We start from the raw sequence: 18,944 nt of genomic DNA, 5'->3' as shown, positions 1-18,944 counted from the left end.
CATCTTAGATATTCCTCTAGACCTTTCTCTGCACATACGCAAGCTAAAATAGGAAACTTGAATATTAATAGGTCAAAGGCAAATGCTGATCGTAACTGACCTTTTTATTCTTACCTCAGTTCACTTTTGATTGATACAACATACATCTGAGCAGTATTTTTTGTGACAATATTAATCTCATACACAGACTTACAGCAGGCTCAATATGCTTGACTTCAGATTTCAGAGAGAATGTCAGTGTAGCACCACCTATTCCACCCACGCTCTTTGAGATCAGTAGCAAAACTGCTTCAGCAGGGCGCAGAAAACGACTAGTGAATTCCACGTTTATACTTGTTTGTCTCCTAGGCAAAATAATAACAATAATTCTTTAAATAATTAGGCACAAAATTGTGACTCAAGAATGACTCAGAAATGTCATTTTAGGAGTGTATTTTAGCCTTTGTAAGGGAAGGTGGCTAGAAAGTCACTTGATTCTTCTGAAATACTTTGTTATAGTTTAATCTCCTGTTTAAGAGCACCTTAAAACATTCTAATAAAAGAACTATATGGATTGAAAAAGAATAATAAAAATCCTTATTGCTTTTTATGCCCTCAGTATGTAGCTTGATTTTTCTTCCCACACACTAGCACAGAAAGTTCTCTTATAGCATTGCCCTAAGCTAACAACTGATTTACTTTATGCTCCCCTATTTGAATACAATTTTGTATGTTAAACAACTGGACATCCTGTTATGTATACTGTGAGGCAGATTTAGAAGTTCTTAATAAAATCCCCATTGAAGACAGAAAGAATTGAGAAAAAGAACCTTCAGAATAATTAGGCAAAGCTGAATACTTTAGAGGTGGAAAAAAAAAAAAAAGTTTTCTTGCATAAGCAACAGATCAAGTTTCTATGGGAATGAGGTAACCTGAGTTGCATTAGTCTTGCAATTAAAGCAAGACTAATAGACAAAAGTTTAATGGCTGAAGCTCTCACTTTGAAGCTCTCAAAATCATTCTATAGTACTGGGATTAACATCTTAAAATGGAAGGTCATAAAAGTTTTAGCATGCAGGACCATTCTAAAAGCCAGAAAGCTGTAAATTATAGAAGTATTCTGCCTTTCTACACAAGACCAGTGCATAGAGAGCTTTCCCCAAATAGAAAAAATTCTATCAACAAAATATTTAATATAAATATAAAATTCTATCAACAAAATTCTCTCTCTTTTATTGGTTATAATTCTATGTAGAAAGATAAAAAATAAAGCTATTTGTAGTTGTCAAATTGCCAAAGTTTAAGGCCAACATAAACAACTAGATAACATAGTCTGTAGTAGTTGCAGGCCATTATGTGCAACCATCACCCCTCAATTGTATCTGATAAGTACAGAGTTTCTGTAAGTAAGAGTTTCTTTTCTTCCCTTCAGTAGCTAATCACTTTCACTACTTCCAGTTTGAGTTTGTACAGCTCCAGGTTTAAGGTGCTGTTTTTATAAAAAGTTTTGTTCTGTTTTCTTTGCAGTTAAGCAGGTCCCTTTCCCAAGAAGGTATTTTTAAATATTGATCAAGTCATCTTCATTACTTCTCTTGCTACGGTACCCAGAAGCTTATAAGCTTAGAAGTAGCTTAGAAGTAGAAGAAGCTTAGAAGTAGCTTATAGATATGTCTGCACCACCCAATAGAGCTTAGAGACCTTCACAGTATCGTTGTTGTGAACTGCAAATCTATATGGCATAGCGAATTGCCCTGGAGAATGAAAACATCTAATCAAAGATTATTTACGTTATATGAAAGATCTGATAGTCAGCTACACTGATAATGTTCTGACACACCTCAAAAGCCAGAGGAAAACAACAGTATGGTCTTTGGAAGATTTTACCGATGTTCAGATGCTTAGGATTTAAGTCAATTTCATCTTGGCCAATTGATTTAAAATACTCATTCTTGGCAGATATTGGGTGTCAAGGCTTTGGTAGCAGCAAGATGCAGAAGAAGCCTCTCTGAGAAGAGACCAGGAGCTGCCCTGTGTCAGACACAGACAGTTCCAGCTAGCTCATTATGGAGCCAGCATGAAAACATATATAAGAAAGAGGAAAATCATCTGAAAGGCTGAGGTGCAAGAGAAAAAAGGCTGAGACACAGCAGAGGGAACATGAAGGCCAGAGAAGGAAGGGGAGAGGAGGTGCTCCAGGTGCCGGGGGAGTTATTTCCCTAAAGAACATGGAGAGGATCACATTGGAGCAGATTCTACATTGCAGCCGATGGGGGACCCCATGCCGGAGCAGTTGGATACTTCCTGAGAACTGTTGCTCATGGAGAACTCATGCTGGAGCAATTTTTTTTCTGAAGGACTGCAGACTCCTTAGAGCAGAGGAAAGTGCGAAGATGAAGGAGCAGGAGAGAGGAACTGTTAGGAGGAGACTGAAACCACCCACTCCCTGTCTTCCCTGTGCCACTCGGGAGTGGTGATGGGAGAATGTAAAGGAGTTGGGGGATGGAATGAAGTTAGGCCTGGGAGAAGGGGGTGGGAAGGAGGTAAGGTGTTTTTAAAATTTTTATCTTAGTTTCTCACTTTTTGTTTTGACTGTGGTTATAACTCTTAAGCAATCTGCCTCTCTTTATCTCAACCCATAAACTTTGTAATTTTCTCCCCATGTTCTGTTAAGGAGGGGGAGTAGCGGGATGGGTGTCTGGTAGTTGGCCATGATTAACCTACCACAGCCACTGATAAGTTTCTCCAGCTAGTAGTGGACCACAGCATACATTGTCATGCCTCTCTGGTAATACAGACAGACACATATTACATATTTCCATCACTTTATCACTATTGGTTTAAAATACATGGCATCTCTGCTTAATGCCACATCACTGCTTCCTAATTGATTTAGGTAACTCCTCTTTGTCACCCTTCACCTTTCCACCTTTTTTTTTTTTTTCCCTGATCTGTTAGTTTACCAGTTTTCCTACAGTTAATCTCTCCTAGAGAGTTCCTTCAGATTGGGCATTCATCTACAGAATCTTCTATGCCAAGTGTGCTCACCCAGCAGGACAAACAGGATTAGTCAAGAACACTTATTCCTGACCAGTGATTACAATGACCCACGGTGATCTTAAATCCAATTATAGTTAATTCTAAATGTAGGAATATATATTTTTGGCAAATAATTAGAGAACAGTCTCTGTGTATGACATAAAACCTTCCAGGTCTCCAATCAGAGGACTGACAAGTTTGAGTTTCTTTATCCTCCCTATCAAGGCTTTGCTTCGTCTTTTCAACAGTAGTTGCCTGAACTCTCATGCGTGAATGTTTTCTGAACAGCTAATATTTCTCTTGACCTTTAACACTGAAACTTTGGCAAAGCAAGCTTCACAACTTGATTGGAGCCATGCAGTACGACTTTCATAAGTAACAGCTTGCTTCTTGTTTATTAGTTCATCTTAAAGCACATGATGATTCAGGGAAAAAAAATAAAATAATAAAAGCTGGCTAGCATCAAGGTGCAGTGCAAGAGGAACTAGTGGTGAAGCTATTTCCATGTTTATATAAAATATTCAACAATCTGTAAGGTATACCTTCAATTCAGGGGAACAAAGATGCAGAGATATCTGACCTTAAGTTGTCTGAACCATTACAGATATTCAACAAGTTTGTTAAAGTATAGCTCACCCTGTTCTCTGACATAGGAAGTAGGCTTTCATAGTTTTTAGGGATACATAGATTCATCTGCTTCCAAACTGTTAGCTATGGGTTATTTACTTCTAAAAGTAGAATAAATAACTGTAATTTGAAGTAGTTCTTTATAGGTATTTTAATGTATTTTATTCCTAAACAGCTTATACTAATTGATACTAGCATTCCTGTCAAAAAATAACTCCACCAAGTTTTAATAATACACTCATCAAATTTCCTACTGAACACATTGAAAATTTGCCTTCACTTTTTTTATTTGGGCCATTTTTTTTTTCTAGAAATCTGTTACAAGTTAATCTCATTTCTGAGTTTCTCTAAAGACTTTCACTCTTTCCAAAGAAACTTCAGAACACTCTCTCCTACAAATTCTCTGCCATTTTTTTTTTTTGATTTTATGTAAGTGAACATAAATCAGCACTTATAACAGCAAGTCTACACATAATAAAATAGAGGTGTTGGTTTATTATTCATGTTTCTATTACTTTCAAAACCACATATGTTATTATGGTCTAACATAAAGCAACTGCAAGATTCCCACCAAACCTACCGATGCTTAGAGTTCTCAAACAATTCCATCACATTTTTAATAAAGTTATTAATTTAAAAAATCAATTTTTCATTTGGGGGCCAAGACTACACATAAGATTACATTATGGTAAACACTGCAGTGGTAGTCAATGCATGACTGCCATTTCCAAAAGCTATGTTTTTGCTTTGCATTTTTTCAAATTGCTATGCATTTTTTCAAATGTCTGTAACTATATATAGCGCCAAGCAGCTCATTCATGAGGTTGTACATATTTACTTTTTACTTGTCTTTTTTCTTTTTTTTTTTTCTTCTGCTTCTTAAAGGTGAAGTGAAAAACAGCTACAATATTGACCTTTCAGGAAACACATGATATTTTCTAAGATTACATTCTTATGTTAATTCTTATTTGAGGAAATTGCAAAGAAAACCAAAGTAAATCAGCCTCACAGCTCACTGATAACATAGCATTACTTATTTTTCTGTTTGCATATATTTACAATAGTCACTCTATTTCATATTGAAATGTTGGTCAACCTTAAAGAGCACTGTATTTATTTTAAGTCTTGAATTCGACAGTATGTTTGAAATGTTTTTCTTCTTCACGGCTTACTTTCATCCAAATGCTGACCTTTCTTTTCCATTTTACAATCTCTAATCCATTTCATCTTCAAAGAAGTATATTATATAAACTTTCAGTCTAAATTCAAAAACTCTTAACCTGCTGCCAGAGTCACTGCTACATCCCTTTTACCTTCAACACTTAAACAAGGATTTGTGATATTCCTGTATCTGATCTTAAGCCACGTTTCACAGAAAGAGCAAAATGTATTGAGTAAAGTAAGTTTTCCCAAACTTAAATCTCTCCAAGATCCTTAAATGACAAAGTATTTCAGAAATTTAAGACAGAAATAATGACACTGCAGCTGCAACAGAGGGATGACATGGGTAAAAAGAAGTAGTCTAACACTACTGTCAAATCTGTGTCATGATCTCTTAAATTTCCTGTCATGTTTCAATTAAGAACAGGAAACAAAAATCAAAATCTTACAAGGAAGAATTTTTTACTTGTTCATACTGCCATAATGCACTAATGTAAAAAACATGAGACATGTACATAGGAGATATTTCAATTTTAGTTGGGCAAAAAAATAAGAACAGCAGATCCAAGTACCCCAGTTTTTAATTGAACACACTCCTAGTATTCCACTACTATTAAATTAGTTACAACTCCAAAGACTTGCTGCATTTCCATACTGCTAAACTTATTTGAAGGACAGTAACTAGCAGGGTGCCCTGGGAGTCAATATTGGGTCCAATCCTGTTCAACATCTTCATTAATGATCTGGATGATGGGGTAAAATGTACCCTCAACAAGTTTGCAGACGACACAAAACTGGGAGGAGTGACTGATATACCAAAGGGTCATGCTGCCATTCAGAGACCACAACAGGCTGGAGAAATGGCCTGATAGGAACCTCATGAAGTTCAGCAAGAAGTAAAAGGTTCTACACTTAGAGAGGAACGGCCCCAGGCAACAGTACATGCTGGGAGCTACCCAGCTGGAAAGCAGCTTTGCAGAAAAGGCCCTGGGGCTCCTTCTGGACACCAAATTGAATATGAGTCAGTGCACTTGCCACTAAGAAGGCTAACGGTATTCCTGGTTTCATTAGGTAAAGTATAACCAGAAGGTTGCGAGGTGATCCTTCTCTGCTACTCAGCGTTGGTGAGGCTGGACATGGAGTGCTGGGTACAGTTCTGAGCCCTCAACTGAAAGACAGACATCGACATACTGGAAAGAGTCCTGTGGAGGGCCACAAATATGATGAAGGGACGGGAGCAGCTCTCCTATGAGGAAATTCAGAGACCTCAGACTGTTTAGCCAAGAGAAAAGAAGGCTCGGGGATCTTTTCAACGTACATAAAAACTGGAAATGAGGGTGCCAAAAAGACAGAGCCAGAGCCAGGCTCTTTTCCATGGTGCCCAGTGACAGGACAAGAAACAATGGGCACAAACTGGAACACAAGCGGTTCCATCTGAACACCAGGAAGCACTTCTGTACTGTGCAGGTGATGGCACACTGGCACAGGTTGCCCGGAGAGGTTGTGGAGTCTCCCTTCTTGAAGAGACTCAAAAGTCATCTGGACATGGTCCTGGGCAACCTGTTCTATGTGGCTCTGCTTGAGCAGGGGTGTTGGACTAGATGACCTCCAGACATCCCTTCCAACCTCAGCCATTCCGTGATTCATATAGCTCTGTGACTCATAACACTAAAAACTCATTACTTACTTGGAAGAAATGATGACAGTGTTTCCTTTAGGTAATGAGAAATCATCAGCATCTCTTCCCACAAGAATAGCGTTATACACCAAAGTTTTAATGCTCGGGTTTTTCAGACGCACCTATCACAGCAACAACAACAAAATTAGCCAAATTGTATTCATTTTTTAAAGCACAAAAAAGAAGTTCTGCAGCTAGGTTCCAAAATGCAAATGAAGGAAACCACAAAATAAGGAAGTACTTCAAATAACAATGCAAATCATTTTTCTCCCTAAGAAGCACAGATGTCCCACAGACTGTCTGACCTGTTTTTCTGAGTACTTCTTTTGCAATCTACAATGCATGCCTATGCCAGCTATTAATCTTATTCCTCTCTATCTTTATCCCAGAAACCAGTTAAATTCATAGATTTTTCTGTGCTCACAAGCACAGGGGGAAAACATAAGTCAGCATCCCAATCCTGAAGAGAAGAATATTCTTCCCTCTTCTACATTTTGTAGCCAAATGATATGACACTCATTCTTTGTTGCAGTATATACATAATATAATAATAATATATACATGCAACATGTTTTAACATTGTTCTTCTACAGATCTAAATTCAGTGGTATCAGTACCTGTTTAACAACAGTTGCATGGAGAGCACCTGTAAATTCTATAGTCTTCTTGGGTAAGTAGTGAGGGAGGCTTTCATATAAGTAGACACACAGAATAAGCATCATGACTGGGTTTGGATCACAGATGTCAGTGGCCTAGTATTGAAAACCAAAAAGAAATAATAACCAGATATTCAGCAACTGCAAAACAGGTCAAAGCTTTAGTCCTCAGAGATTCTAGTAAATCACTGGAAAGAGAAGTATAAACTCTTCCATCAGGTGCATGAACTTGATTAGACAGAAGTCTAATAAAATAATGCAGATGGGAGTGGCTTCCCAGATAAATACAGCCAGGAAAGATCAGCCACGGATTTAAACAAGCTCCTAAATAAGGATAATTAAGTATTTTAAAATTCCATGCATAGTACCTTATAAGATAATGTTATTATAATAAAGTTGTCCATAATACACTCAATTTTTACAATTACAGATAATTTCTCTCCTAAAATAAGTATCAGGTCCTACAGAAAAACGTACACACCTGGAAGTAGATTTAAGCAGCAAACCATTGCATTAGGATGTCATCCTATCAAAAGGTGCTATTTTTCATTTAAGACACTTTACTTGGATCCCCATAACTGAGACTCTTTTAATATAGTAATACTTCGAAAAAGATGTACCTACTATGTGCACCTACTTCCTTAAGCAGAGCTTTATAAAGAACACCTTGTAAAACAACTTGAAAATCAGCAAGCAGATAGGTATGAAGCAAAGACTTGCTACGGAAAACTGTACTGTGAGATCTCTCACTAGAATAGGACAACTCTAACTGAAATCTGCCAGATGACAGCAGCTGTGGTAGTATGGTGAGGATTAACAACAAATCAAAAATAAATAAATACAGTCAATCTAGTAAAATGTGCCATTAGTTAAAGTAAATAATATTGAATAAAGAGTCAAGTTTTTGGTACTGCCACCTCTGCAAAATATTTAAACACTTTGGTTTTTTTTAAAAAAAATCACTCTAGAAAACACATGGGTTCATGGGTGAATGTTATTCCCACTGTACATTTTTAAGATCAACAACTCTAAATAGCAATCTAGGAGGGTAACATTGTATAAACTTAATTTTCTTTTCCCACTTTTTCAGGAAATTCTCATTTTAAAACTTACTGTCAAACTATTAAAATTTCCAGGCCTCTCTGAGAATAACAAATATTGCTATACATTAATATTTCTTCTCTAAACTACATTATATCAGTTTTTCACAGGACCACATTTTCAGCCTCCACGTTACTTTTATGAGCACGTAAATTCTGATGCTCAGCATGACTATAAGATGTTTGTTGCCTAGATGGCGCATTAGATGAAAAAAGTTATTTAATTCGTTTTTAGTTGCTTCTTATGAAGTAACTTTGATAATGAACCTTTTATTCTAGAACTTCGATATTCTCCAGCAGATTGATCAAAGGAACGGATACTATTTTTACAGAAGCAGAATAAAGGAAACAGAGCTGCTATTTAGTCAGTCACCTGCTCTCTGATGCAAGTCTATGTAGCAATATTATTTGCATTAGTTAACATTTCACTTTACTAAATAGCTGCTTCTGGATAAACACATCCTGTATTAAAGTATATGAGAAAAATGCCACACATTCAGATTATAATGAAAAAAAAATGCAATTTTTTTGATCTAATAAAATTATTGTACAGACTATATTTTCCTATTTTATATTAAGAAGATAAAATAAAGAATGAAAAACAAGATTATTGAAACATCTGAAAAAATGACTTGATTAAGGAGATTTGCATATGTTCTAAAATATGGCCAATGACAGACATGGGATTTAAAGGTGTTTTTCTTTCCCTTCGAATCATGTATGTCCAAGGTTATAAAAGCAGTTTTGAAAATGTAATTTTTCTTTTTTTTGGTAGTGTCTGAGAATTGTAAGACATCGACAAAAGCAACAAAAAATCAGAATGCTTGAGGCAGTGGAAGATAAGCCTAAAACAGTCAACTCAATAATACACCTTGATGGAAAGAGCCCGTCCCACGTGGATTCCCACTAGAAACTTTGAAATCAAAATACACGTTTCATTCTCATTATCAGAAACTACTGTTAGTCTTCTTTCTAAAGAGTAATGAAGACCATTTAGGAAAAGAAATTATATTTATTATTTATTAGCCACATGGGCTGGAAAAAGGAGAAAACTTTTTTTGCCTCTTATGGATGTCTTTAAGACAGCAAAGGAGATGTACAGTCATTTATACTACCACCTTAACTGTCTGAGTTATGTTTTTTTTCCAACTTACTGAAAGTTTTAAATTAGAGCACATACTGCTTATTGAGTTTTCTTCCTCTTTTGGCATTATTAAAATGCAACATTAGCTGAAATTTATTGCCTAAAACATAGTACTACAGAACGGTGACTGAGATGTAAACTCCTAAGACAGCAGCACTAAGAAAGCAAAAGGATCCATCAATCCAAGCACAACGCCTCCACTCCCTAACTGCTTCTACTTGATGACTGATGGACCCACAACTGTCAAAGCTTTACTTCAGCTAGCAAAAGCTGCATTTTGGCGTAATGATTCTGTGAAGAGAAAGGGTATAAAGGGCAAAAATTTACAACTATAGCAGAGCCACCTTCTTCAAACACAATGTAAAAAACCTCAGTTGCTTAAAGCAAACATTCAACAAAGAAAAACCTTTATACAAAATAAGAACCTAAGAGCAGACTATTGGCTCAGACCATGGGCCAAAAGAATACCAATTAGGTATCCTTTTCCATGTGTAGCTACAAGCTGATGCCTAAATGAAAATCATTAGAGGGTTAAGTACACTTGAGAATTTTCCCGATTACAGGCTATTTTCAGCACAAGTCTTCCTGAACCACACATGACTTCTATCCACCTAGAAATCCTCAGTGGATTTGGACACCACAGTACAAAAAGGACATAAAACTAATAGAGAGTGTCCAAAGGAGGGCAGCAAAGATGATGAAGGGTCTGGAGGACAAGACGTATGAGGAGTGGCTGAAGTCCCTTGGTTTGCTCAGCCCAGAGCAGAGCAGGCCGAGGGGAGGCCTCATGGCGGCCTGCAGCTCCCTCACGAGGGGAGCGGAGGGGCAGGCGCTGAGCTCTGCTCTCTGGGGACAGCGACAGGACCCGAGGGAACGGCATGGAGCTGGGACAGGGGAGGGTCAGGCTGGGTGTTAGGGAAAGGTTCTGCACCCAGAGATGCAGAGATACTGGGATGGGCTCCCTAGGGCAGTGGTCATGGCACCGAGCCTCCCAGAGTTCAAGAAATTTTGAAAGTGCCCTCAGATACATGGTCTGATTTTTCAGTGGTCCTATGTGGACCCAGGAGTTCGACTGGATGAGCATTGTGGGTGCTCATGAATATCCAACTCAGAATATTCTATGATTCTGTGACTTCTCTTCCAAGCATATATACAGTCTCCCTTTGAATCTGTGTAAAAATTGTAAAGACAGCTTAAGAGAACACTGTCACAGCTGAACCAAGGCCCAGCTGGGACATCGTACTGTGGGTGAGCCCATGGCAGTGGGGCAGAGGCAGGCAGCCCTGGGGCTGATGTGGGGGCCTGGGCCTGGGCAGGTGGGGGAGCCCCATGGGGCTGCTGAGTAGTAGTCAGGGTGTCCTCAGAGTCTTGAGAATGATTAAATAACATTCAACCTATGTCATTTGATGACTCTATTTTTATTTAATAGACTGTCATTTAAGCAAAAACACGATTAAGCAAATCATGTTTTTAGCAAGGCTGCAAGGAAACCAGAAGGAGCTCTATCCTTGAACAGATGGACTCCTAATGTCTGCTTTAGGAAGAGGAACCTCTCTGTCTCCATACCCTAAAGCATTATATGGAAGGGTAGGAGGGAAAAAAAAAAAAAAAAAGGAGAATCTGAGTAGTGGAAAAGATTATGAGTCTTGGCCAATGGACTAAAAGCAGAGGACGGATGTGGCCCTTTCCTACAGGATAAATATTATTTAAGGAAAGATGACTTCAGTGAAGAAAACTTCATACACTTATTACTGAGTACAGTTCAGCAGTAATTAAAATAAATGCCTGTAGTCCTGCAAATTAAACGTGCAAGAATGTGCTCTATGTGCTTTTTACTACAGCACACGAACTTTTGTTTTGTTTGGTACAGAATACAATAGGAAGGAGCAAATTGACAAGATACATTAGAAATGACAAAACCTTACCATATTTTAACCTGTATACATATTAAATTCAACTTGCATAGCATCTCATTAGGTAAATTCCAAGTATTCTTCTGCTTTGTCATGTTAGAGACTGTAGGAGAGTCCATATAAAAGGCAGAACTGGAACTCACCTAGTGGCAAAATCATTGACTCCACGGGGCACAATGTAAGAGGAGTTCCTGATTGCTTCCTCCATCTTTCCTTGCCCTGTGCCCAGCCATGCATCATATTCTACTCCCCGTAGTTCTGGCACAGCTCCTCTCTCACCTCATAAGAGAGTGAATATGTAACGGGGTACTGATATGAAACTTCCCCATCACTGTTCAAGATTCCTAGATAATGCTAATCCTCATAATTCTTAAGATTCATTTGATATGCTCTTCATGTACTGCTGTAATCATATGCCTCATCTTACATTTCTGTTTATTTCCATCACTACTGTGTTTTAGGGTTGGAATTTTATGATGCATTTACTATGTGAGATAAAAAAGTTTCTTTCCTACCAAACCTTTTAAACCCTAAGTCTGAAAAATATTCTGATGTCTTCCTTTCACTTATTGGAAGCTATTCCAATACAGTTGTTGATTTACACCTCTGATATGCATCTTATCTGCATTTTCATTTAAGATAGCAAAGATAGCAAAGTGTATTAACCATTGGAGCCTAAGTTCCTTTTCCCACCTACTTCTAAGTATTTTGACTTAGATCAGAACTTAATCTCTTGGAAACATTGTTTTATTCTGAGCCATACTCATAAAACTATTTTTGAAATTAATCTACTATTCTAGGAAATAATTTAAATAAAAAAAAAAATAAATCAGTGTAGCTCACAACAATGTTCAGCAGAAAATTCAGATAGACCACACGACTGTTCTATGCTCTGGAAAAATCTAAAAGTTAACAAATTTTACATTAGTAATTAACGAAGTTTAACAGATTTATGCCTTAAATTCTATCCACAACAAAGTTTTCCAAAGTATGAAAACTCTCACATTTCTGAAAGAGTTAGGTATTTGCTTGTTTGCTTTTTATTTCTACTCAAATGTTGCCTAGCTAAAGAAATTGCTTGACCTGATAAATTGGATAAATTATCATACATCAAATTCTATATATTCCAATTTAGGAAAAGATCAAAACTGGACAAGAAAGTCAAGGGTTAGAAGATTGGTTCTATTCAGACAACAAAGTTATTTAACTGTTTCAACACCATCAGTTCTGTGCTTTCAACTCCAAAGCTAACTCTCTATATTTCCTTTGTATTACTGCATATTCGCCTGTATATTACTAAAGTTCAGTCTTTAGTATTGCTATTACTACTGTTCAGACAGCAGTATATAACTGCTTACAAACAATGCCTCTTGATTTTATGAAAATAGATTTATAAATTAATACAAAAATTAAATGACATTAACTGCCTATCCGTCATTCTACTTAGTAAGTGCTGGTAGTTCTGTTTTTATCAGCATAGCAAAGTGTAATTGATTGATACACAATAAAAGGGGAAATGAGAAAAAAAAAAAAGAGAGAGGGGAAACAGGAAAGTAACAGGAAAAAAATCAGGTTGGTTTAAATTAAAAATAATCACAGTAACTATACATCAAAGTTCCGACAGACAGAAAAAAGGAGACAAAAACTTTATTAAAAATAAATAAAAATCAGGAAGCAGTGGATTGCTGAATCACTTCTTTTCACAATAAATTTCTCTACTCTTCTGAACATATAATTATTAGTTGAATAATGTAATGAAGCAAACCATTCAACAGATGCAAAAAACACCCAAATTTTGCCCACTACAAAGCCTATAAAGTAATGATGAAAATAGATATCCTACACCAAAGAACAGCTTCTAGCAAGACACGAATTACTGAAAAACAGGAAGGCTTGAAATCGGTGGCCATGAGTTGTTACCTAGGTAGTCAATTTAAACTAACAGTGGCAAATGACTATCAAAAATTATGACAAAAGTATTAAACAGTAGGTAATAAAAATCCTATATTGAATTTCCACAACAGAAAGTAATACATTTAATCTTTGATAGATATTTCCAGATCCATAAAGATTAAACACTGAACTTATAGGGAGAACATACAGAATACAACACTGCATGGAACAAAATGACATTCCTAAGTTTATAGAGGCTTATGCAAGTTTATACAAGTGCAGCAGCCAAGGTTTCAATAAACTGGAAGACAGGGTGAGAAATAAACAGCTAGCAAGTCTGGGAAAAAGATCAGATAGTCATTTTGGTATCTAAATAAAGCTTAAGAGTCTATATTTTGATATGTTCATAATATAGAAACATTTGAATAGCCTCATTTTAAAAAACTGTATCTATTCCTTGCTAAAAATATATTTATCCCATATAGATGTATACAGGCTATCATTAAATATATCTCAGATGAGACCATTATCAGGTTTGAGTAATTTTCAATTATTCTAGTAGAAATAAAAAGCAACACCTATTTGGAAACATAAGATGCCTTTCCTTCCATTTCCACAACACGCTTATGGGATGCCAAAGGTTATATTCCAGGTGAACATAAAATTGGAGATAATCACACAGATCACTCATCTATTGCAATTGCATATGTTTGCAAAGATCTCATCATGCCAGTGAATATTGTCAATAAAGCTGAGTTCTAGCCAAATGCTCTTTATCTACTGCTCTGATTTTTTAGGCTTACAGATCAAAGCATATGGTTGTTTTATATACTTTTATGTGGATGCTTAGGAAGATTCAGTCTTTTAAAACTCTCTTCAAGTGTTTTTCAAGAATAGCCTAGTAGAGCTGCTATGTAAGATACAGTCTAATAAAGATACATATGAGAAGGCAATTGTTACTCTAACAAATGAAAGTGATTTTTAAGTTCTTTTCTCTCTATTTTCTGTATGTAAGACAGCACATCAACGTTAGATTCCTATCTCAGGCAAACCAAGATATTTGTGTTTATGTTACAGATTGGCAGATAGATAGAGGGTTCTATCTGTGTATTTGCAGTATCATACAAATTTTAATCAAGTAACTAAGAATTATGAAAGAAGTGCTTTTCCTTAAAGTTAGTTTTGTCAAGAAGTTGTCACAATTGTCAAACTAATGACTTCTTAGTAAAGTACAGCAAAATGAAGACAATGGAAGTATGAGTGTAGCATTAAGTGTGAGCCAGGAAGTTTTCTTTCTAGGTACCAGTAGACTAACTGAAGGAAAAATCCATAGATTTACCAGAAATTTTAAATTCCTTTCCTCCATTGGCTGCTGACACCATTTTCCTTCTCTCCTACATTTCACAGTCAAATCTTATGGTTATCATCTGTGCCCTTTTCTTGCTCATTTGGCCATGCTATTGCCCAGTTGCACTGTGTTTTACTCCATAGCTATGCTGAATTCCTCTCTGTGTTTCAGCTGAATAGGCACATTCATTTTCAGTTTCTTAACACTCTGACTTTACTCACAACATGTTCTATACTTAATTCTATACTTGTTTTAAAATATACTCCATTTCACTTGGTCCCAAATTTTTGTTGGCCTCAGTTTTACGTCACTGGCAAATTGGGATCCTCTGCTGGCCACCCCCAATCACTGCATCCTCTTTCCTAATCTATCATTGTTATGTACATTTCCAGCAAATCACTGTTATCCACCATCCTATCTTGCTTTCAATTGGATGTTCTTCAAATCAAAGTGCTTTAGAACTTAAAATAGCAAACAGAAAGAAAAAATACATAGAAAGACACCATTAATACTCCAGAATTGAACTGTCAGTCATGATCAGAAAGTGGAAACAAAGAATTTCTTGACAAACGTACTATATCTTAAACCTATATCTTAATCCTTAAGAGGATTTAAAAGCCTTGAACTCCATTAGAGGTGTCATTTAAACTTGCAGCTGACATCTTCCAGACAGTTAAATTTATTATTACAGAATCTTAGATTTTAAAGTGATTGAAAATGCCATCTGTTCTAGACCTGATGTATGTCACAGCTTGCACTGTCACCACCATCTTTGCATTAATTAATGCAAAGTTGTCCTGAAAGTTCAGAAGCAGTGATTGCCTGATAGTCAAGAACTTTGCTAATACTGTTGGAACATTTTAACTTGCTAAATTTTAGAAACAAGACTAACAGAAAAAAAAATCCCAAACTAGGACACTTCAGCAAGTAGATGCATGCATGTATTTTGCTGCTTTTATTGCTGAAGAACAAGTTTAAGAAATTTCTACAGTATTCTTGGAAAAGTATGTATGAATTCCAGTAAGCCTATGTAAAAAGTATTCCTTACATTCTCTACTGTTTTACTTTCCAGAATATTTTGATCGTAGACCACACCTTAATCTACAATTGAATGCAGACATTGAAGATCTGAGATCTGTTCCTTTTTCTAGTGTTAACTGATTATATAGCTTTGTTTAAATTCTTAATATGTACAGAGATAAACTTTCCCATCTACAAAAACACCAATACCTTAAATATATGGTGAACGAATAATAATATTACATTGTAGTCTTAAAACATGCTAAGTGCACTAAAAATGCATGTCCTAGAGTTCTGCTTCCACCTTGAATATGGTTAACTCTTTTTACTTATCAGCTATTCAGCCTCTGCCTTCATGTGCTGTACTGGCCGTTTTTCATATTACAAGATGAACCAAAATACGCTTTTATTTTCAAGATTATACCTATATTATCTTCTTACGGTTCTTGTCAGTTTTAAGTACGTGAAATGGATTTTCTTGGCTTAGCCTGTAATAGCAAGGACATTTATAACAGCTTATACATATCAAGAGGTGGTAGCAGAAAAACAGCTAGTACAACTGGAAATAGCATTGTTAATTTTGCCCTGCTAATCAAATTTTAGGCAGGTTTCTGTAGTGTAGTGGCTATCACATTCGCCTCACATGCGAAAGGTCCCTGGTTTGATCCCAGGCAGAAACACTTAGTTTTGGGAGTATTTAAGGAACGGTTGGACTTGGTGCTTAGGGACATGGTTTAGTGGGTGACATTGGTAGCAGGGTGATGATGGGACCAGATGGTCTTAGAGATCTTTACTAACCCTAATGATTCTACAGTTCTATGAATAGAAGGAAAAAAAAAAAAAAGTTGTAATTGAGCTTCCTTTCATATCACTTTGTTCACACCACACCTCCACCTCTGATTCCTAACACTATTTATTCCTTTGGAAAGCTTCTTCATACACAGACAAATACTAAGTCTATTCTACTACGTCATCTTCTTGTCTTCTAGCCAGCTCAATATGCCCCACACCCATCTCAGCCCATCACAGTCCCTGACATTCACTTTGCTCATGATGGAAGCTGAAGCACTCTACAAATTAAGATGATAATTAAATTTAACTGAAACGGTTGTTACTAATTTTGATAAGGATGGGACTTTAATCAATAAGTGAGCACAAGAGAAGTGAATCAGCTATACAGAAAATTTGAGGTAACAGAGCTTAAACTGATGGAAAAAGAGAGCTATGAGGTGTGGTACCAAATGTATAAAAATGATCCCAAGTGAATTATAGAGTGATGCAGAAGTAATAAACAGCATCAACGTCATGGGAGCAATCCCAGTGAAGGACTCCAGAGGCTGATGGCTTTCACACTAGCAGTCCAAGGGTACTGACTTCTGTGTGGATCAAACCTGGGACAGAACACTCATAAGCGTGCATGATTTAGATAGAGGCACCTAAATGCCACCAGACATATATTTTACCACTCTTTTTTATGTTTAAGCGCAGGACGTTTGTTGCTATATATATATTTAATTTGTCTTAGAATGTTAATAATAAATTCTACTCCGTCTTTCATTTTGTGATTTACGATGCTAGAATCTGAACTGAATAAGTCTTGTTATAATCAGCAAGTTGCATATATACAGTTCTACAAATCAAGGAATTATGGAAATTACTTGTTATTAAGTGTATTTATATGAAGCAGTATTTTGATTTCCATCATACAGTAGCGCATCATGGAATAAAACTGATTCACTAAAATCTCATCTCAATTTGATATACAATATTGCTATTATAAAAGTTAAAAAAAATCAAAAATAAAACAAAGTATATGAGTAAAGATGGCATAAAATTATTTACCTTTATGTCTATAGTCAGATTGACAGCATGCATAGCATTCACAAGTATCAAACAGTTGTGCAGAAACTGTGCAGGAGTTTTTGCATTAGTATACATCCTTACAAAGTGAGTAGCAATCTAGGGAAGATATAGAAATCAAACTTTTCATATTCCATTCAGCAAAACTACTACGTATTTTCATTCTTTGAGAAATCCATAAGATCTAAATTTTGAACTAAAATTTTCTGTTAAGAATATACCAGAGAAGAGAAAAAGTAATACTGAAATAATCAGTCTGCACTCACTAAATGGTATTTTGTTTTTAAAAGCCATATGAGTCAAGAGTTCCAAAGGAAAATAAGGCCTGAGTAAATCCACTTAATTAATATTGCCCTGTGTATAAAACTTGCATGATATTAAGAGAAGTCCTTACCAAGTATGGACAATAAGCTGCCAGCTGTGCTGCTAACACCAGACCATCTAGAAGATCTCGGTCAAAATTCACTATCCATCTCATTGGTGGTACTTCACCTGATTTAAAAACAGAACAAGATGAATGAATTAGACCCTCTCTCCTGACATGCCTAATTTTACTCTGGGTAGATATGATGACTTTCTGAAATGACTGAGTTGAGGAAAGAACAGAAAAAGGAAACATGCCACATTCACACGTAGAATTTCCCAGGCATAATTCTCCTCCAGAGCCATTCCTGGAAACATGAAAAATCTCACCTAGAGTATTGTAACTGTTACTCATACATTATGATACAAATGTCAGAGTATTCATCACAACTGGAAGGATGGTAGATAAGCTAAACCTAACCTCAATAGCTGTAAATTTAGCTGCTTAGGTACCAAAGAACGTAAAATATTATTTGGATAGGCATAAGGTTCAGGCAGCTACTGAAATTCCCAAAAACTTGCATGAATCCTCTACAGTTGAAACATTTAAGCATATAAGAAAGGTTATTAATTTTCTTCAAAGTCATATTAAATTATTTGGCACTTATTTAATAAATGCAATATAAATGAAAGCTAAAAACTCAGTTCCTCCAGCACAGATCACTACTTATATGTTTCAGTTTTAAAGGTCTATGCTTCACAAAATTAAGATTATTCATTATGTATCTCATACTTTTATTTAAAATAAAACTGATTATTAAGAAAGTAAATTTCATGAGTATTTTGTATTTCAAGCATTCCATATTTTAAACATTTATCCCAGCATTTAAACAACACAATTCTGTTTTACCATAAGAAACTATTTGAATAATAGTCATCTGAAAACTCTCTTTTCAAAAATTTTTCCAAAAAAAAATCTTCAAAAATCCCAAACATTTGAAACCTGAATCAGTGTCTATATCCAATTACTGGTACTTTGCTCTCCAGATAGTATACAGTTTTTAAAGCACAAGCAGAGAAACCAATCCTTTTTTTTAAGGAGAAGAATCAGGTCACAAATATTCAAGGACTGAGTCATGCCTTCTCTGTTGGGTTACCTGCAGTTTCTTCCCACTTCTATCACAAAAATAGCTATTGCTTAATTTCCTTTGTTTTCCTTACTGTCT

At 36.0% G+C, this 18,944-nt stretch overlaps 1 protein-coding gene across 10 annotated transcripts in view; it reads right to left on the bottom strand.

Moving 5' to 3' along the window:
* CFAP47 (cilia and flagella associated protein 47) overlaps positions 1-18,944 on the bottom strand; it is a 302,084-nt gene that overhangs the window by 198,831 nt on the left and 84,309 nt on the right. For 9 of the 10 annotated variants that reach the window (XR_014579256.1, XM_083823100.1, XM_083823104.1 and 6 more), the window contains 5 exons: positions 17,810-17,907; positions 17,398-17,514; positions 7,099-7,233; positions 6,491-6,603; positions 194-344 (listed from right to left, as the gene is read on the bottom strand). Coding sequence is in view for 9 of the 10 variants with exons in the window: in XM_083823100.1 (XP_083679226.1) it covers positions 194-344; positions 6,491-6,603; positions 7,099-7,233; positions 17,398-17,514; positions 17,810-17,907 (614 nt within the window). In the remaining variant the exon portion in view is untranslated. The remainder of the gene's footprint in view (positions 1-193; positions 345-6,490; positions 6,604-7,098; positions 7,234-17,397; positions 17,515-17,809; positions 17,908-18,944) is intronic. The other variant, XM_083823103.1, reaches the window with a different exon arrangement.

Source organism: Anser anser (assembly GCF_964211835.1).
Source record: "Anser anser genome assembly, chromosome: 1".
NCBI classification, from domain to species: Eukaryota; Metazoa; Chordata; class Aves; order Anseriformes; family Anatidae; genus Anser; species Anser anser.
Note: the sequence above shows the minus strand (reverse complement) of the source record. Positions and strands in the feature narration are given on the sequence as shown.